We start from the raw sequence: 20101 nt of genomic DNA, 5'->3' as shown, positions 1-20101 counted from the left end.
AAATTTAAGAAGATCAAAATCGCTCGGCTAAATTGAGTGGGACATTAGTATTGTTAATTTTGGTATAATAATAATATTAATAATTAAGAGGTAAGCATTCATAAATTACTAATAAAAGAATAAAAATTTCCAAACGAAAAGACATCGTTACGAAGGAAAACTGACTACTCTATCGTTATCTCTTTTGGGCTTTTCTACTTTTAATTCCACAAATTTTAATAATTGCACATCTCCACTTTCCTACACGATAAATTCATTAAATCCACAGAACTCTCCTTCCTCTTCCTCCAATTCGGCCATGGGCAAGTTCTCCCTTTCCTTCCTCCTCCTCTTCCTCATGGCTCTGGCCTTGCAGAATGGCACCTGCAATGCAGTAGCCCCAAGGAAGGCGGTGGGCATCTACGAGCTCAAGAAGGGCAACTTCTCGGTGAAGGTCACCAACTGGGGCGCCATCATCACCTCTGTCATCGTCCCTGACTCCAAAGGTTTCACTCACTTCTTCTTCTTCCATTCGATCTCTCTGAAAAAAATCAGAAACAACCAGGCCCATGCTTCTTTTTTCTTTTTTTTTTTTTTCTTTTCCCTCCTTTTCCATGCAGGAAATTTGGCCGATGTGGTTCTTGGCTATGATCGACTTGGTCCATACATTGTAAGAATCTGCTCATGCTTTTGATGAGTCGAGCGAAGATAATTATGGTGATCCGGGTCTTCTTCTTTTTCTCTTTCTTCAGAATAATTCGGTTTACTTTGGAGCTTTAGTCGGAAGAGTGGCGAACAGGATTGCCGGGGGCCGGTTTGTTCTTAATGGAACTGTGCATAAACTGTACAGGAACGATGGAAATAACTCACTTCATGGTAAGGAAACTGAAATTGCAAGTTTTTGGATCGTTTGTTGTGATTAATGATGATGATTTCTCTGTTCGACGTTTCAGGTGGACACAGAGGATTCAGCCGTGTTATTTGGACGGTGAAGAAGATAGTAAGGGGAGAGTTCCCTTCCATCACCTTGTACTACCGGAGTTTCGACGGAGAACAAGGTATTGTATGAGAGTAGTGTTGACGACCACGACGATAATGGCAATGGTAATGAATTTGAGGTTGCAGGGTTTCCCGGCGATCTGGACGTTTACGTGACGTACAGTATCTCCGGCGACTACCAACTGAGCGTGTCGATGAGGGGGAAGTCGCTGACGGAGGCGACGCCGGTGAACTTGGCGCAGCACACGTACTGGAACCTGCGGGGCCACGACGGAGGCAGCATCCTGTCACACAGAGTCCGAATCTTCGCCTCCCGGATCACCCCCGTCGACGCGGACCTCATCCCCACCGGCGAGCTCGCGCCGGTCCAGGGCACCCCGTTCGACTTCCTCAGGCCGGAGACGGTGGGGTCGCGGATCGACCGCGTCCCCGGCGGGTACGACATCAACTACGTGGTGGATTCGTGGGAGGGGAAGAGGTGGCTGAGCAGGGTGGCGACGGTGACCGCGGAGGAGACGGGGAGGAGGATGGAGCTGTGGGCGGATCAGCAGGGGGTGCAGTTCTACACGGGGAACTTCTTGAGAGGGGTGAAGGGGAAGGGAGGGGCGGTGTACGAGCAGCACGCGGGGCTGTGCCTGGAGACGCAGGGGTTCCCCGACGCCGTCAACCACCCGAAGTTCCCGTCGCAGATCGTGGCGGCGGGGGAGGAGTACCATCACAACATGCTCTACCAGTTTTCCTTCTGAAGGCCAGCGGCCTGGCCTGCTCTGATCTGCCCTGCTACCTCTTCTTGGGCTCATCGATTTCTACCGAGGGCCTGCAGACGTTTAGCCCAATAAGGCCCATTCATTTTGTCAAAAGCATAAAGTTATCTAGCAGCACTCATCTTTCTAAGTTTGTTTCTTAATGCCTAACCAAACAAACAGCAAAACCCACCCAGTTATGCACTCTACTTTTCAAGCTACCAAATCAAATACTAAAATACTCCCTAGTCATCTGTCTAACTGCCTGCCGAGGCAGCCAGGCCAAGAGTTAGCGTGAAATCAAGGCCTCTTTGTTGTTTGTGACAATTTCATAGTCGACTCAGAGAAAAGGGAGGAGCAGTCGTGGCCCAACAAGGCGTTAGCGGCCATGAGCAGCCAGGGGGAGAGCAGTCGGATCGAGGGGCGGTGTGACGGACACGTAGCAAGTGGAGGATGCACAGCGCGCGTCCTCCGCTGTTCGCGGCTCCCTGCTATACATGACAAACACAAATTAAAGCTCACCATGTGGACTTGTTGGGCAAGTTGACATGAAGCTGACCCATCCAATTTGGCAGCGGCAACAACACCACCAACAAAGCGAGCGGGGTGTGTCGCAGTAGCACCGCGTGCAGTGCAGTACAGTGCGGTCGCCACCATTCTCAGCGCGCTAATTTGTCACAGCACTCGCTCGCTCACATGGGGTGGTCTCTTTCCATGCTCGTTTGGTGGTCGCCACCGCTCCACTCCATGTGGAACGCGTCACATGGTCGCTCGTACACGGCTTTGTCCTTCGTACCCAAATCAACCCCAATTTTTACCTCCTTACTCAGTCGCACCAAAAGGACACCTCCTTTATATAAATTATAAAGGTAAAATTTAATGACAAAGGTAAAATAAAGTTGGGAGGGCGGGGACAAAATAAAATCTCCTCCTATTTCTCAGGGAACCGAATCACATGATCTCTTTAAATGGGCCAATGGCCCACGAGCCGTCGGACGGGTCGCCATCGCGAAAATTAGGGAGTAAATGAGGCCGACTCATTCACACGGCGACTACGCAGCCATTAACCGCGTTAACACGTGATTAGATACTTAAGACGGAGATTAGCGGGCCCCACTGCGTATAAGACAAACGGGGAATAATGAGAACGAGGTCATCCATCCGCGACGCCGACACGGAGGCGACAGGATCACAAGGCATCTCTGGGGACGAGTGTTTCGCGATTTTAATACAAACCCCCCACGAGACTTAAGCCCCCTCGATTAACATTAAAGAAACAGAGCCAGGCTAGAAGGTGGGTCGCCGGACAAGAACACGTGGAGAGGCAGAAGCGCGTGGGCCATGGGAGGGAAACACCGCCGCATTGGCGGAGAAGTCGGGTGGCGAGTTGGGTCGGGTGAGGAGAACTAAAGGGAACATCCCGGACCTACGCCTTTCTGTCGATTAGCTTCCATTGGTTTCTTCTCTTTCGTTCTCACTATAAAGGTCGTCTTCCTTCGCCACCGCTTTCCGCCCCTTCCCTTCTCGTTCTAGATTTAAGATGTCGAGCCGGAGGAACAGGGTCTCGGAGGAGGAGATCAATGAGCTCATCTCCAAACTTCAGTCTCTCCTCCCGGAAACCCGCCGCCGGGGCGCTGGCCGGGTAAGCAGCCAAAAGTGCATGCACACAATTATCTACGTAGTTAAGGTACGAGTATGACAGAGCATTGCATTATCTACTAACCTCTCGGATGGAGCAGGCGTCCGCGGCGAAGTTGCTGAAGGAGACGTGCAGCTACATCAGGAGCCTGAACAGGGAGGTGGACGACCTCAGCGACAGGCTCTCGGGGCTCATGGCGACGCTGGACAGCAACAGCGCCGAGGCGGAGATCATCCGGAGCCTGCTCCCCTCCTGATTCAAATTCCTGATCGTCAGTTAGGACTTACTCCAGACGTAAAGATATATGTAGTGTACGTACCTCTGTTCTGAAAGCTTAGGAGTTAGGACGACGAAGCTAGCAGCGATTTTCCTTTACTCGAAGCCTGATTCGAGTTGTTTTCTCTGTAGACAACCGACCGACACATCTGCTTAAAAAAATCAGTAATGCTTCCCATGTAATCGAGGTTCGAGATGTAGTGTCGTATTTTACTATCCACTGTCCGTCTCTTGTTCTTACGTGTGCAGCAATTCTGCATTCTTCCTCTGCTCTAACTCCTATGTTCTGAGTCTTCTGACTGGACACTGGAGCAATTTGGGGGCGTCAAGGACGCCTGTTAAGTCAATGAGAACTTGAAGTCTTGAACACATTGTGGACGCATGAAAGGATCATTAATGGCAGTCGAATTTTGTGCAGTTGAGAGTTGAGAGGAGGATAAGCTCGAAGCGACGTGAATGCTGGCATAGCCGAAGCAGGGAGAGGAGACGAGACGTCGACGTCGAGGTCGCATACGGAGAGGACGAGTGGGCCCAGTGGGCGGGCCAACTGTCCGGCTGATGAGAGGGTTGTAGTCCGGTAGTTACGGAGTTAGTTGAAGTAGCAGTTGAGGGCAAATGGACAAACAAACGAGTAAAAAGGCAAAAGAAGAGGGACATGTTTATATCGATAAATTAGCACAAAAAATATTTACTTGTACGATAACACAAAAAAAGAAGGGGAAAAAATTCCAATTTTCTCATCGCTGGGAAAGAGACAACAGTGAGCTTCATACGATTCGTAGGAGAACTGAAATTTTTTTTGTAGAAGTTGATTTTTGAAAATTGAATTGCGGAGCGCATTGAAGGGCCTGTTGTTGATAAAATTGGTACAATAGAAAAGCTTAATGAGTCTAATCAAATTTCAAAAACAAGTTTTCTCAAAGAGATTTCGTGAGCGAATCTGATCTTCTGGAAAAATTTGTTCGAGCTAACAGATCCGGCGAAAATAAGGCGAAGAAGCAACAGATGGATCGCCAAGGCCAATGAGTCTAATCAAATTTCAAAAACAAGTTTTCTCAAAGAAATTTCGTGCGCGAGTCTGATCTTCTGGAAAAATTTGTTCGAGAAAACAGATCCGGCGAAAATAAGGCGAAAAAGCAACAGATGGATCGCCAAGGCCAATGAGTCTAATCAAATTTCAAAAACAAGTTTGCTCAAAGAAATTTCGTGCGCGAGTCTGATCTTCTGGAAAAAATTGTTCGAGAAAACAGATCAGATGACGAAGGAACAGAGGAATGAGCGAATCGGAAAAGGGAAGAACAAAATAGGGTAAAGTAACGAAGGGAAGGAAATAAGACGATGGAGATCGAGAAAGCGAACCTAATCCAGCCGACCCATGGGCTGCCGTGAGGTCGCCGAGGGGGAGGACTGCGCCGCTGCTGGCCCGAAACATAAACCAGCATCAAGGCAGAAACCCGGATCCGCCGCACCTGGCTGTGAACCCAAAGCGCCCCGTGGCTCCTTCTCACGCCGGCCAGCGGCGACGGCCTTCTAGGGCTTTCCAGACACGCAGATCGCCGCCCTCCTCCGCCTTCTCTCTCTTGCTAGGGCTTCGAGCTGCGCTCGAACCAGTGGGCGTTTAAATAGGAAAGCCCGCGCGGGTTTTCTGCCCCGGTACACGTGGACTCGAAAAAAGCATCCACGTGTCCCGAAGCACCTTCCTACGCCAAATATTGAGAGGAAATAAAATAATTCTGCTCTCACACAACGTAAAAACGGTTTCTTCATAGTTTCGTTATGAAAAACAGAGAAACAAAAGCGTTCTCCACAGCCAGAAATCTTGAACTTTTAAGACGAATGAGGAACCCTAAAACTCTTTTTTAACACAAATGAACAACCAAAACAAGCAGACGCTAAGAAATTCCATTTCTGGATCAACCGATCAAGTGGATTATGCATCTTCAGCGGTGATTGTTCCTTTTTCACTGACATAAATGCCATCCAAGAATTTCCTGATGTCCTTGTTCTTGACATGGCATTTCTGAGGAGCACAAGGGGAATAAAGTGAGGAGGGCACTCTAGGGATCGATTGCTTGTACTTAATGCGCAGTTAGATGACTGACCTGGTTGATCAAGGCTGCGGAGCGAGAGACGAGTTCAACATCGTTGCCCTCGAGGACAAGCTCGTCCTTGACCTTCTCGGACCGGAAAATTTTAACCTCTTCAAGCATATCAACTTTACGAACCTGGAGCATTTTTAAGATCACGAACCGATATCATAGGCAAATAAATGGTGACTATGGGGGTGTATAAAGGAAAATTCAAAACACCCTGACAAGTAACAGAATTCGAATCAATGAAGACAACATTTAGGTAGAAACATATATAAATGGTTGTCGTAATCAGCAAGCCATGCTAATCGTAACAATCCGGTAGTGGATTTGATCTTCATGATAGTAACACCAAATACTCTTAAATCAAGTTTAACTAAGCTCACTAATTCATTAAGCCTCTTATTTGCAACACTAACTGATTAAACTTGTCTAAAAACAGAATACGTTTTCATATTTGAACACGCCCAAACCATAATATACGCAAACGAGGATAAAGATAATTAGTTACTCATATCCATGGGAAAACGATCTTGAAGGAAAAAGGTTAAACATACTATGTGGAAGCTAAAAAAGAAAGAAAGAAAGATTGGATCATGAATGCATAGAAAAAGTTTCCAATCGACGAGCATGAATCAAATAGTTATGCATATGGAGCACTTGCAAAAAACAGCAAGTATGAAACATTTAGAAACACTAATGATTTCAAATCAATAGTATGGTTCTTTCCTGAGTGAGCATTGTTCGATTTGGATATTTAGGGACATAGGGAACAGAGAATGGACAATGAATGAAAAAAGAAGGGTGCATAGGATGGTCTTGAAAATAATTCAAGAATGTCAATGCAACATCTAAGCTAAAAGGAACAGCATCATTCCACATCCTTGACTAAAAAAAAAAACTAAAGAGTTCAAAAATTGTCAATCATGATATAATCAAAGAAGACCAGAGCAGCGGTAGTTTCTCCTAGTCCTAAAATACCAAAATCATTTGCCATATCGATACTAGGATAATTCAATGGTCAAATAAGAAATTTTTGAGAGAAAAAAGATTGAGTGATAACTTTGCAACTAACTAATAACATTGAAGAACAACAAAAGCCACCACACTATAGACGGTTATTATGTCAGAAAAGATGTGGAGCAGTAGATGAGTGTAGAAAAACTAGAACAGGCAATATATGCGTCTATGATCTTCACAAATTGCCATGAACCAAATTGAAATGCCTCCTATATGCATCTATAATCTTCACAAATTGCTGTGAACCAAATCGAAATATCTAATATGTGCATCTACCATCTTCACAAATTGCCACGAACCAAATCCAAATGTCAAATATTTGCATCTATAATCTTGGCAAATTGCCATGAACTGAATCAAAACGTCCAATATATGCATCTATAATCTTCGCAAATTGAAGCAATTTTCCATGAACCAAATCGAAATGTCTATATTTCCGTAGCTAACCTAAAACATCTCTCGTTGCCCACTCTCATGACCTAGTTTTCTTAAAAATACAAGGAAAATTTCAAACAAAAAAAAAACGTAAAGCTTGATTGGACGTGAAACTAGTCATGAAATAGAGAAATAAAACTACACAGACTATAAGGATAACAAAAAAAGATCGGACCTTTTTCTCCCCAAGGAAGTTCCTGATCTCAATGCAGCTGTTGTTGGGAGTGATGGAGGCGTTGATGGGAAAGTGGGCATAGACCAACCGCATTTTGTAGCGGTACCCCTTTGTGACCCCCGTGATCAGGTTATCGATGTGGCTTAAGGAGGTGCGGATGGCGGCCGTAGTTTTCCGAGATCCGAACCAAGCGTCCACCTTCAGCTTCTTCCCGCCCTCAATGAGCTCGAAGTCGAGATTGAGATGCTTGAAGTCGCGGGTGAGCTTGCCACGCGGGCCCTCCACCTCCACGATCTTAGCGTTCACCTTCACAGTGACGCCCTCGGGGATATCCATCGTCTGAGAGGAAAGGATGGTCTTCATCTTCGCCGGCTGTCTCACGATCCGCCGCTGACTCGAGAACGAACGAGTATAGAAACCCTAGTCCTTATATCATGTGATCGTTTCATTAATCTAGGGTTTGACATGGTGACTCGTCTATCACCGCGAATCTTAAAAGACACGTGTCGGTTGGTAATGGGGATTCCGGCTGCCAGTGAGGTGGATCTCATGATCCACGATCAAATTCCATCGAACGGTCAAGATCTCGAGGCCTTCGCTGGAGTCTCGTCCTCCGCCTCGACGAATTTTGTTAAATTGATCACTAATTTTGTACTTAAGGTATTCAACCTCGGTCAAACCTAACGCTTAAGTTTGGCTGATTCTCTTTTCATGAGTTTGAGACCGTTTGATTAAATGTTATTGCTCTCGGGTAAAACTTATTTAATTGTTTTGAACCATTCTTTTATATATTTACAATGTTCAAACTAAAAAATTTAAAGATTTTATCTCTACAATTCGTACTTTTCACAATTGAGTTATAGTATTCAAATTTAAAAAAAAAAATAAAAATAAAAATAATTTAGACATTTATGGGATATAATAATATGACTTTCTAATTAGATTATAATATTCATTAAAAAATTGTAAGATTTTATTTGTAGGGTTAGAGTGTTTAAGTTTAAAAAATAAAAAAAAATTAGGCATTTCCAAGGCATAATAATATATTTAGAGTTTATATTTGAGGAAATATTTATTTTTTAAAAAAAATGTCCTGCAGGGTATCAAAACCCTATACACGTGTGAGAATATTATTCTACACACTTTATGTTGTACCCTTTGTGAGCTCTTTGATTTTTTTTTTTTTTTTTGAAATTTTTTTATACTTAATACTAAATAGCATAACCGCAAGTAAAGAAAATAATAAAATAAAAAAATTGGGCTATGGATAGCCGCACAAAGGTGCACACTGTGCATCGTCCTGGATAACAATTTCATAGAGAGGAATGTTGTCCTACACATCTTATACTGCACACTCCATAAAGACCTCAATTTTTTTTTGTTTAATATTATAACCCAACTCCTAAACGCTAAAGGTAAAATCTTAAATAACTTAACAGTAAACAAAAAAAGAGACGACACACAATTGCTCGTTGCCTAGGATAATAACTTTGTATAGAGGAATGTTATCTCACACACTTTATGTCGCACACCTTGTGAGCACCTCAACTTTTTTTTTTTACTTAATATTATAATTTAACCTCTAAATACTAAATGGCTTAACCACAAGCAAAAAAAAAATAAAATAATAAAAACAAAATGGGCGATGCATAGTCGTGCAGAGGTGTGCAAGGTGTGTCGCCCGGGATAACAACTTCATATAAAGGAATGTTATCCCGCATAGCTTATGTCATAGACCCATAAGTAACTCAATTTTTTTTTGTTTTATATATATTAGTGTTGTCTGTGGGTCTGGAACGTGAAGATGGATGACGTCGAAAAATTATTTGTCATCGTCATGGTCTCGAAGGATTTCAACGAACATATTATATTCTCCCCTCTCTCCATGAGTATTCGGAAGTCAAGGAATTGACTCAGATCCTCAGTCGGTCAGCAGGTCAATTTTTTCATTATATTCTCTTTCAATCGTAGGATCCGCTAAGACTTCTTGGTTAGAGAGTAAGAGCCAGTGGCGTATCCATGAATATAAGCATGGAGGGGCGATCACGATCTGAGCTGAGCGCAGTCAATTTTTACACGGGAAAGGGGCGGTATCCTCTATCTTCACTAGTGAAACCTCATAATACTACGGGTTGCACTACCGGCAAGGAGCGGCGACTGCCGATGCCACCCCCCTTGTGGATCTGCCCATGGTAAGAGCACAACTCCCCGATCAAAGATTAGGGGCACAACTTCTCAATTAGACACTAGGGCACAGCTTACCGATTAGACACTAGAGGCATAACTCCCCGATTAGACACTAAGGGCACAACTCTCCGGTCAGACACTAGGAGCATAGCTCCTCGATCAGATACTAGAGGCACAACTCCCCGATTAGACACTAGGGGCACAGTTCCCCGATCAGACACTAGAGACACAGCTCTCTAAGGGCCTCACTCTTCGATCTGGGACTAGGGGCTTGGCTCCCCGATACAGTATATTACTACAGACTCTACACCCTCTACCATGGGGTTCTGCACCCTCTTACGGCTACAACTTTCACACCCTCCACCCATGGGGCTCTGCACCTTCCTATTGTTACGGGCTCTGCTTCATCCTATTGTTATAGGCTTTGTTCCCTCATATTGCTATAAGCTTTGCTCGCTCAGCCGGTCAGTAGGGCTCAAACTATTCTCTCCCTGACTTCACGGGCATTAAGGAGTCAATGGGACCGAGTCGAATAAACAGTCGAGCAGTGACTATAAACTCTTGTTTGCGTCAATCAATAGTCGAGCAGCGACTATAAACCCTTATCTACGCCTATCATAGTCGAGCGGCGACTATAAATCCTTGTCTACATTAATCAACAATTGAGTAGTGATTATAAACTCTTGTATACGTCAATCAACAGTCGAGCGACAACTATAAATCCTTATCTACGTCAATCAATAGTCGAGTGGCGACTATAAATCCTTGTCTATGTCAATCAACAATCGAGCGTCAACTATAAATCCTTGAGTCAAAGAATATCAACAGTTGAGTAGCTTATTGAGGTATTTATCTTCCCCGTTCGGGATCGAGCAGTCTTCACTGGTCGCGAATCAGCTTATTGAGGTATCTATTTCCCCCGTTCCGGGTCGAGCAGTCTCCACTGATCGGGGACCAGCTTATTAAGGTATCTATCTCCCCCGTTCAGGGTCGAACAGTCTCCACTGGTCGCGGACCAGCTTACTAAAGTATCTATCTCCCCCGTTCAAGGTCGAGCAGTCTCCACTAGTCTCCTCATTCAGTGCTCTTGTGGTTACAGCCATGATGAAGTATATGGTGCCCCAATCCTTCACTTATCATGGAGCTACTAAGTGAGTTCTTGGGCAAGATAGTCCGAGAGAGCTAAGAAAGAAATTTAAAATTTCATGTTGATGAACCTTTACCTTGTTTGCAAGTTGAAGTGTAGTGGAAATTAAGTTTGAAGCACACCTTAGCACTACTCGAGCAGAGTTGAAGGGAGGGAGCAAAAAGGCAAACATGGTATGTAAATCATGATTCATACATAGTCAAGTTTTGTGTTATTCAAGCTCGTTTGATAAGGTAACCAAGTTTAAAATTAACCAAGTCATTAAAACAGTTGTTCAAACTTGGCTTGGTCTCCTGTTTACTGCCGAGAAATTGATGGTGCAATGATCCTTGGGTCAAGGTTGACCAGTTTGACTAAGCTTGAGTGGATTTTGAGCTTGAGCTTTGATGTTTGGATAATATGTGAGAAGAGGTCAAGTAGGTCAAGATTGACCCGATACTTGACAATGTAAAAGAGAGAAGTCAAGTAGGTCATGTAGGATTAGATACTTGACTCGAAAAGTTCTAACTTGAGGGTTAGACAAGGGAAAAGTCCTAACTGTAGTTAGGCAAGGTAAAATCCTAACTCAAGTGTTAGGCAAGAGAAAAGTTTTAACTGGAGGTTGGACAAAAGAAAGTCTAAGTGGATCAAAAAGAATCGTACGTTGACAAGGTTAAAGTCCTAACTAGAGGTTAGGTAAAGAAAAGTCCAAGTGTGTCTAGAAGGACCGCATGTTGATAAAGAAAAGTCATGTGGGTTAAGGAAGACAACACACTGACAAGGAAAAGTCCTAATTGAGGTTAGGCAAGAAGAAAATCCCAGTGGGGTTAAGGAGGACCACACTTGGTGATTGAAAGTCCAACGAAAAGTTGGCATGAGATGGAAAGTCTAAGTGAGTAAAAGATTAACTGAACACTCAGTGAAAAAGTCCCAACAGGTCACGATTGACCAGAGTTGGGCAAGAGAAACCTAGACTTAGATTATGCAAGTTAGGGTTGGGCAATTGATTGGGTAATCAATTGGGCTAAAGCCAATTGATCAGGTGATCTATTGGAAGCATTTCTTTACGAAACAGAGAGTGTTTGGACCGATTGGGTAATCGATCAAGAGCTATGCCAATCTATCAGGTGATTGATTAGGCGTGTTTCTTCAAGACGAACGGTTGGTTTTGAATCAATCAGGTGATCGATTGAAGCCATGTTAATCGATTAGGTATTCGATTGGGTTAAAAAGTTTGCGACAAACAGTGGCTTCTAAATCAATCAGGTAATTGATTGAGAGAAGTTTGCGAACAATTAGTGAATAGTGGATTTCATAATCGATTAGGTGATCAATTAAGAAGATCTGTAATCGATTGGGAGAAGCAGAAAAGAACCGTTAAGAGGTTTGGATGGCTGGATTTGATCAGATCTGATGTGGTAATCAATTGGTTGGCAGTAAGGCTAATCGATTAGGAGACCTAACTCGTGGAAGGCGTAAGCAGAGATTCAAATCACAACTTTTCTTCTCCACTCCTCATCGTTGGTGCTTAGGTTGTTGAAGAGCGGTGTTATGACACTTTCCAAGCTTCAAGAGGCATCTACAAGAAACAAGAGATCAAGTAAGAAAGATTTTCATTTGTATTGTATATTTACTTCTTGCTTTTATTAAAGTCTTGTCGTGAGCTTGTACGAGGTTTCTCCACCTCCGGATTGTTTCCTTGAAGGAATGTTTTTCATAGTTAAGTGTGTGGATCCTTGGATTAGTCACCTCAAGGAGGTTGATACCAAGTAAATCCTAGTGTTAGGAATTGCTTTGAGTTTTCCGCTGCAATAAATTATCAACGAAGCGATTTGAGCTAATCACTCGCCCCTCTAGCTCCAAAAATGTCCTAACATTTACAAGCTTGAGCTTGGCTTGAACTTGGTTCATTTAGATGTTATCAAGATCTTAATTTGATCTTCTTTAGTTGTTTGACACTTTTACATCTTTAAGCTTGCTTGATTTGCTAATGAGCATGATATTTCAAGCTTGTATATAAGGGTTGTAAATGAACTGAATGTTCATGAACGAGCTTAATGTTCAGCTTGTTAAGAGCTTGTTTATGTTTGTTCAATACACATAAGATCAATTAAATGAACAACTCATTTAACTAAGTGAACAAGCTTGAACAACTCGTTTAACTAAACAAACAAACTTGAACACATATGTGTTCAGCTTATTATTGTTCGTAAACAACATTGGTGAACAATATTTGCGAACCATGTTTATCAATAAAATTCTTATCAACTTAGTAAATAAATAAAGAAACTTTTAAAATAAATAAATAAAATTGTATTATCAAGTTCAAGAACTAACCAAAGAATTAAACAAAGTTAAATTGAAAACTCGATAACATTTAAACAACCCAAGCTCAAGTCAAACTCAATACCAAGCTTAAGCTCATTAAAAAGAAGTCAATCCAAGCTTAAACAATCATTTTAATGGCTTGGTCTATTTTAGGTTTGGCTCGACTACCTTATCAAACGAGCTTGAACACCCACATAGTTTGGATCAGCTTGGCTTGTTTACATCCCAATGTATGTTCATTTAGCAAACTTCTTTGCTGATGAACATGATTCACAAGTTATGTTTATGATCATTGTTCATGAACATTGTCCACTAACAAATCACAATCTCTATTTATGGACATTAATGAGCTGAACGCATTTGTGTTCAAACTTATACATTTAATTTAATGAGTTGTTAAAGCTTTATTCGTGGAGCTTGTTTCTAGTATCGTATTATGTTGGATGATATAGGAGTGAAGTATCTCTTTTATGTTATTGTCTTTCCAAATCCTAATATAGATAGGAAAAGTCCAATACTAGTTCGAGTTTGCTCAGTATGCTAGAAGGACCTACCTTTCCAACTAAACTATGGTTTAGATGATCATTCTTATGGGCACTAAAAAATCGGCTTCACTAAACTACAATTGAGGAAAGATAGAGAAGTATATTCTTTACATATTTCCGGTGACAATTCTAATAAACTGTTTTTCTTCACTGTTTATGATTGACTGTTTGCTATCCTACTTTCCTTGATTTGTTGTCTAATCACTAAACTTATAATTTGGCTGTTTGCTTTCTACTTTCTTTGATTTGTTGTCATAATACAGAGCATGTAATTCTCATATTCACTGGTTTTGCTTCCCATTTTTCTTAACCAGAAATTGTGTGCTTCCTTAACCACTTTTCTCAGCTTTCTGAAGCCACACCCAAGGCTTTTTTCAGTAGTGTTATACGTATTTTGTTTCAAACAAACGCCTATCTTGTAAATCACAATCTCTATTTATGAACATTAATGAGCTGAACGCATTTGTGTTCAAGCTTATACATTTAATTTAATGAGTTGTTAAAGCTTTATTCGTGGAGCTTGTTTCTAGTATCGTATTATGTTGGATGATATAGGAGTGAAGTATCTCTTTTATGTTATTGTCTTTCCAAATCCTAATATAGATAGGAAAAGTCCAATACAAGTTCGAGTTTGTTCAGTATGCTGGAAGGACCTACCTTTCCAACTAACCTATGGTTTAGATGATCATTCTTATGGGCACTAAAAAATCGGCTTCACTAAACTATAATTGAGGAAAGATAGAGAAGTATATTCTTTACATATTTCCGGTGACAATTCTAATAAACTGTTTTTCTACACTGTTTATGATTGACTGTTTGCTATTCTACCTTCCTTGATTTGTTGTCTAATCACTAAACTTATAATTTGGCTGTTTGCTTTTCTACTTTCTTTGATTTGTTGTCATAATACAGAGCATGTAATTCTCATATTCACTGGTTTTGCTTCCCATTTTTCTTAACCAGAAATTGTGTGCTTCCTTAACCATTTTTCTCAGCTTTCTGAAGCCACACCAAAGACTTTTTTCAGAAGTGTTATACGTATTTTGTTTCAAACAAACGCCTATCTTGTAAAGCTTTCAACTCATGTGAACTCCATTCTACTTGTCACCCATAATTGATGCTGACTCTGATATAAAGGATTCAGTAATGTGTTACTTGAAGAGTTCCTTTCTCATCTGCCTTTACAGAATCCATGCCAATTGGAGCTTAGTAGACAGCTTGACTTTTACCAGCTGCTTTTTCATATCACTGATTCTTGCTGCTTTCTTTTAGAGTAGATAATGATACTTTCCATCAGCTTTGCCTTCTTATACTATCTCTTTTCCTTTTGGTCCTGTAGAAGCTCCCTGTGTTAAACATACATGCTTGTTTCCTTTTAAAATACATGTTTGTATCATAGTTTTCCTATTTTTTCCTAATAAGTAGAACTTTTATTTTCTCTATGCTCATATATCAACACATCCATTTTAATACTCTCTTCTCTAATCTCTCATCTTCTAATAGTATGATCAATTCATAGTCTAACATTCAACTTCATATAACATAACAGAATCTAAAACCGAGGTGAAATGATTGAATTTCAAATCACATAAAATGGATCTAGAATGCACATTCAGGTGCGCTTCTGTTCCTCATACATTAAGAGCCTTTGAGTACATTCTGAATATCAATTTCACACTTTCAATGTCCTTAACATATCTTTCAGCATATCAGTACCACCTGTGTTAATTTTGGCACAATTTGATACAATGGCTATCGAGTTATTTGGTAAAACCAACTTCAGCAACTGTAAATTCATAAGTTGCAATTAAAAAAGGTGTTCTTTTTTCTAGTTCTTGGCAGGTTAACTTGAAAATATCGGAAATTAATTTTGTGAAATTGCAGAGTGAGAAATCACTCACCCAATGGAGATGATGATCATGCAGTTTCAAACTTGGAGATAGCGGCCAAAAGCTGAGGCATCATGTGGAAAAAGCCAAAAGTTTGGCCATAACAAGAAGAGGTGGAAGTTAAAAGAGCAACTGCAGGGGTCCATCATCATGCTATTTCAACAAAAGCAACTCCTCACTGTCAGCCTTTGCTTACATGAGTAAGTAAGTAGCCTTGAGAATAATTTTTTTTTAAAAAAAAATAAATGCCTAAAGTAGTTTTAAATGTGATTTACTTCCTCTGCGTAATCTCGCGTAATCTGGGATGAATGTAATCATCTTAATTGCTACTATGTTTGATGAAATTTAAATTTATGTAAAATTATTAGTGTTAGGGTAAATTTATAAGTATCTTAATTAATTGAAATGTTTTCCCCTGTTTTTTACAAATATATTGCGATTGAAGAGTGAAATCGATCAAGCAATTAAAGAAGAATTTAAGTAACTCCATAAGAAAAAGTAAAAAAAAATTGGAATCGCATGCGAATTAATTAAAAGACGGCGGCGAAATTATTACGTACGATCGCAGCAGTGCTCAATTTACTGGCTCGACGGCGGCGAGTTGGCGTTGGTCGGCGGCGGCCGGCCGTACGAGTTGAGCGCCGCCAGGATCCCCATGTGCGGCGCCTCTCCGCCCGCGTGGCTCAGTTGGTGAGCAGCTGTCTGCAGCACCGCCGTGGGGGACGCGGCCGCCGGCTGCGGGAAGTTCATGAAGTACTGGAGCCCGCTGGGGGCGGCGCCGGCGGTGTTTGGGAATGGCCAGATTGATGGTGATGGGTCAGGCTCAGCAGTGGTAGCAATGATGGTGGGTTGTTGGTTGTTAGGGTTCGCCATGGCCATCCACACTCTGCCAGGCTGTCCGTAACCGACCGCCATGATTGGATTCTGTGGCGGTTGGTGGTGGCGACGCCCCACCAACTCCTCCTCCCACCGCCGCTTCCTCGCGTTCGCGAGGTCCGCGGTCTCGGACCTCACCGGCTCTGCAGATTCAGCAAGAGCGCTGGAGGTACTGAAGCTGAGAAGCAGGGGAGGAGCAGAGGAAGATGGAGACGTCTTCGTCGTCCCCGTGTAGTCCAACTCGCTGTGGAAACGGAAGGCGTGGCCGGAGAGCGGCGCGACGGCGGCGACGGAGGAGGAGAATGAGTTTGGGGCGGAGAGGGAGGAGGAGCAGGAGCTGCGGAGAGAGATGTTGAGGGAAGTGAAGTTTGCAGGGATGGTGCCGGTGCCGGTGGCGGCTATCACCGCCGGCTCCGCCTGCTGCAGGAGCCACTCGATGGTCTCTCCTTCGGACTTGTGGCCGAGCTCGCGGGTGAGCTGGAAGACGCGGGCGGCGCAGAGCACCGGCATGCGGATGCGCCGCCCGCGGCCGTCCACCTTCGTGTGGCGGTCCTTGGCGGAGCTCCTCTTCGAGGGCGGCTTGATCCGCGTCGCCTCCGCCGGCGGAGGCGCAGTATCATCGCCGTTGCGGGTGTCGTCCATCCGCGACGGGAAGGAGGAGGCAGCGTCGGAGGTGGAGCACGACTCGACGAGTTCCTTCTTCTCGAGGAGCTGGAGCGGCCGGAAGCTGGGCCGCCGGGGAGCCTCGCCGCCGGGATCCATGATACGCGCGCACTTCCTCCGAAACCCAACGCCAGTGAGAATCAGATCGCGCAGTAAGCGTGAAATATAAAATCAATAAAATAATTTATTATTTTTTATATTTGGTAAAAAAAATGCTAATAATATTTATTTATTTTCTGAATTTTATTAATTTAATGGCAGTGAGTCTACTGTCACTGACTGACTGGCCCTGGCACTTGGCTCAGAGTCCACGTGTGCTGCTGCTCTCTATCATCCAATCACCTGCGGCAGCGAAGGTGGGACCCTCTTGATGATACCTCCGGATATATTTTTAGAAAAAAAATAACAATCAATCAATCAATAAATATGATAAAAAAAATTAAAAGGGCGCCGTGAGAAAAGTGCTTCTGTTTTTTTTTTTAAATATAAAATAAATGAACGTCACAACAATCATTTATTTTATCCTGAAAAATACTTTTTATCCAATATTATTGTGTAACTAACGGTAATTGCTATATGACGTACAAGCTATCCAATAACAACTGTGATATATAAAAAATTAAAAATCAATTGTTATATGTTATAACAGTTGCAATTATCTTTTACACAGTCAGTTGTTTTTTTTTTAAATATAATGAGTGTTACCAAGTTTCTTTACTTTCTTTTATTTACTAAAATATTATTTTAATTGAGTTATCATTCTCTAATAAATAAAATTAACAAAAAATGATAATATTATTGAGCTAGCAAGAAGTTACTATACAAGTATAACTATCTATTAATTTCTACACAATTAATCATAATTAGATAATATTTATTATTATTTCCAATAAATAAAATTAAAATAAAATAATGACAGCAAGTCCGGATCCAGGATTTTAGGTTAGGAGACATACTAAATAATGAAAATAATTATTTATATGTTGTATAATGCCGCATGATAAAGACGGCAGGAGAGGAGCTAGAAGGTGTCTACAAGTAAGTGGACGAAACTGATAACAGAGTTGGGGTCTTGGGGAGGTTTCGACCGCTAAAGGAGTAGAATTTGATGGACATGACCAAGTACCAAAGGAGTATAATTCATATAAAAATAAAGTGAACAACCCGTGAACGACTCACAATTCACCTAATGAGGAAAAATCATCTCAATTTAGCCGAAATATATGAACACGCGAAAATATTCAAAATTCTTCTTTATACGCGAAGCAAATGCTATGAATTTATATAAACTTATTTTGATTACTCATCTAACGTAAAGAATCTTCCCTATAACTAAAATTCTATGAAATAAATATGACGTTTGTTTCTTCATTAATTTACTTAAGAAGTTTTATATTTCTTACACGTATTGAGCCGAAACTCCTTCTTGTATCATTGGGTTTTAGATAAATTATTTCAAAAAAATTTATTCTCATAATTTACACTCTTAACATTCTATTTGTATTCTCTTTTTAGGAAAATATTATAAATTCCCCTATAATATCTTTTAATTATTTTCTAACACCATATGCTAAAAAAACATTATGACAATGATCATTAATATAATATAGTATAACTTTCATCGATATATAATATAAGCAAATATATGTAATTAAAGAAACATCATATGATAAACAAAAGTTATGTAACAGAATAAATTATGTGATAAAAAATATAATTTTTTCGCCCAGTACCTCCATCAGTCTGTCCCTTAGATCAACACAGAGAAAATAAATCAAGAATGATTACAAGTCATTAATACAGATGACTAAGATATAAGAAAAGATATGCTAACGAATATGAACAGATATAAATGGGGGCGGACATAGACAGAGCCGGGGGTCACAGCCCCTCGGGTCTGATTGTCCTGAATGACAATATTGTAAAAACTAACAATAAATTAAAAAAACAGTGGAAAATATTTTAAATAGTTAGGGTGCCCATTTGATTGCCATTTTTTTTATTATAATGAGATAAATTAGGTATAAAAAAAACTAATATGTAACCTTGTTTTTTTTGTAATCTCTATTACGATAAAAAAAACACCTTTTTGTAATCTCTATTACGATAAAAAAAATCTCTGAAAATATTCTGGAAAAAAAAATCTAAATCGAGTTTTCATCCATCCCATCCCCTTCGCCTAAAAGAAAAAGAAAAAAACTAATTTGATTGATTTAGTTTATCAAATGGAGAAACAAAAGCAATGAAATTAAAGTGCATCTTCAACTTTTTTTTTTAATATCTAAATTGTGGACTTAAATTTTATATTTATGTATCTATGTTTCATTTTATCATTCCTTACTCTTGCTGCATCACCAATCAATTACTTAAACTTTTTAATCGACTGTGTCAATTGATTGCCAAAAAAAACTATAACGATGAGGAGTGCAATAAGTTTGGCTACAAGTGTTTTTGAGATGCCCCAAACTTAATATTTCAATCCATATTTGAGGGCATGATTAAACTTAATTAGGAAGATACAGGAAGTATAATTAACTTGCTTTGAAGTGTTTTTGAGGTTCATAATGCTATCGGCGAGTTTTGCCCACGATTCGATGATGACTTTAGAAACTTTAGAATCATTTCAAATTAGAACCATTACACTTTTGAAAGTCTCTAAATGTAATCATGTCAAACCTGAATTTTACCGTTTAAATTGAGAGCGGTAGATTTTTAAAAAATTTACCATCTTGTGACAATTTATTATAAACTCATTAAAGGACCTATGTTCATGTACTCACTCATCAACATGATCAAAGGATTTATAAGATTCTTCTAATTATTTAGATTATGTCAAGATTTTAAAATTTTAAATAATATATGTTCATCAATAAATTTTGATCAAAATTCACTGATGACTTTAAATGTCTCAAAAATACTTCAAATCAAGTTTACTGTACTCTTTGCATCCTCCTGAGTGTAATTATGTCCTTAGATAGATTTCACAATCTACATTGAGAGATGCAAGTTTTTGAAATTAATATGACCTTGAGATATTTGATCACAAATTCATTAGAAGATCTAGTCCTGTTACACTCACTCATAAATACTACCAAATTGTTCATAAAATTCCTCTAGTTGAGACTATGTTG

The 20101-nt window shown here is 40.8% G+C and overlaps 4 protein-coding genes across 4 annotated transcripts; 2 read left to right on the top strand and 2 right to left on the bottom strand.

The window, feature by feature from the left end:
* Positions 1-265: 265 nt before the first annotated feature.
* LOC122002934 (galactose mutarotase-like) lies at positions 266-1872 on the top strand. Its single transcript, XM_042558333.1, has 5 exons — positions 266-485; positions 600-649; positions 732-855; positions 933-1037; positions 1105-1872. The coding sequence occupies exons 1-5, from the start codon at positions 299-301 to the stop codon at positions 1722-1724; spliced, it is 1086 nt and encodes a 361-aa protein (XP_042414267.1). The 5' UTR covers positions 266-298; the 3' UTR covers positions 1725-1872.
* Positions 1873-2995: 1123 nt separating this feature from the next.
* LOC122002936 (transcription factor ILI4-like) lies at positions 2996-3876 on the top strand. The gene is made up of 2 exons (XM_042558335.1): positions 2996-3363; positions 3461-3876. The coding sequence occupies exons 1-2, from the start codon at positions 3262-3264 to the stop codon at positions 3614-3616; spliced, it is 258 nt and encodes an 85-aa protein (XP_042414269.1). The 5' UTR covers positions 2996-3261; the 3' UTR covers positions 3617-3876.
* A 1509-nt stretch (positions 3877-5385) lies between these two features.
* Positions 5386-7782, bottom strand: LOC122002935 (60S ribosomal protein L9-like). The gene is made up of 3 exons (XM_042558334.1): positions 7357-7782; positions 5739-5861; positions 5386-5656 (listed from the first exon to the last, which is right to left on the bottom strand). Exons 1-3 carry the CDS (start codon positions 7717-7719, stop codon positions 5567-5569), a joined length of 576 nt encoding a protein of 191 aa, XP_042414268.1. The 5' UTR covers positions 7720-7782; the 3' UTR covers positions 5386-5566.
* Positions 7783-15713: 7931 nt separating this feature from the next.
* LOC122000577 (transcription factor TCP15-like) lies at positions 15714-17099 on the bottom strand. Its single transcript, XM_042554948.1, has one exon. It carries the CDS (start codon positions 17067-17069, stop codon positions 16011-16013), a length of 1059 nt encoding a protein of 352 aa, XP_042410882.1. The 5' UTR covers positions 17070-17099; the 3' UTR covers positions 15714-16010.
* Positions 17100-20101: the final 3002 nt, after the last annotated feature.

Source organism: Zingiber officinale, chromosome 7A (genome assembly GCF_018446385.1).
Source record: "Zingiber officinale cultivar Zhangliang chromosome 7A, Zo_v1.1, whole genome shotgun sequence".
NCBI classification, from domain to species: Eukaryota; Viridiplantae; Streptophyta; class Magnoliopsida; order Zingiberales; family Zingiberaceae; genus Zingiber; species Zingiber officinale.
This window is presented reverse-complemented; position numbering and strand designations above follow the sequence as displayed.

Excerpts from the sequence above, each read along its gene's own strand:
- LOC122000577 (XM_042554948.1), bottom strand. The coding sequence starts at position 17,069 with ATGGATCCCGGCGGCGAGGCTCCCCGGCGGCCCAGCTTCCGGCCGCTC.
- LOC122002935 (XM_042558334.1), bottom strand. The coding sequence starts at position 7,719 with ATGAAGACCATCCTTTCCTCTCAGACGATGGATATCCCCGAGGGCGTC. Across the intron at positions 5,862-7,356 it reads ACTTCCTTGGGGAGAAAAAG|GTTCGTAAAGTTGATATGCT; the intron begins GTCCGATCTTTT and ends AAAATGCTCCAG. Across the intron at positions 5,657-5,738 it reads CCGCAGCCTTGATCAACCAG|AAATGCCATGTCAAGAACAA; the intron begins GTCAGTCATCTA and ends TGTGCTCCTCAG.
- LOC122002934 (XM_042558333.1), top strand. The coding sequence starts at position 299 with ATGGGCAAGTTCTCCCTTTCCTTCCTCCTCCTCTTCCTCATGGCTCTG. Across the intron at positions 486-599 it reads CATCGTCCCTGACTCCAAAG|GAAATTTGGCCGATGTGGTT; the intron begins GTTTCACTCACT and ends TTTTCCATGCAG. Across the intron at positions 650-731 it reads ATCGACTTGGTCCATACATT|AATAATTCGGTTTACTTTGG; the intron begins GTAAGAATCTGC and ends CTCTTTCTTCAG.
- LOC122002936 (XM_042558335.1), top strand. The coding sequence starts at position 3,262 with ATGTCGAGCCGGAGGAACAGGGTCTCGGAGGAGGAGATCAATGAGCTC. Across the intron at positions 3,364-3,460 it reads GCCGCCGGGGCGCTGGCCGG|GCGTCCGCGGCGAAGTTGCT; the intron begins GTAAGCAGCCAA and ends CGGATGGAGCAG.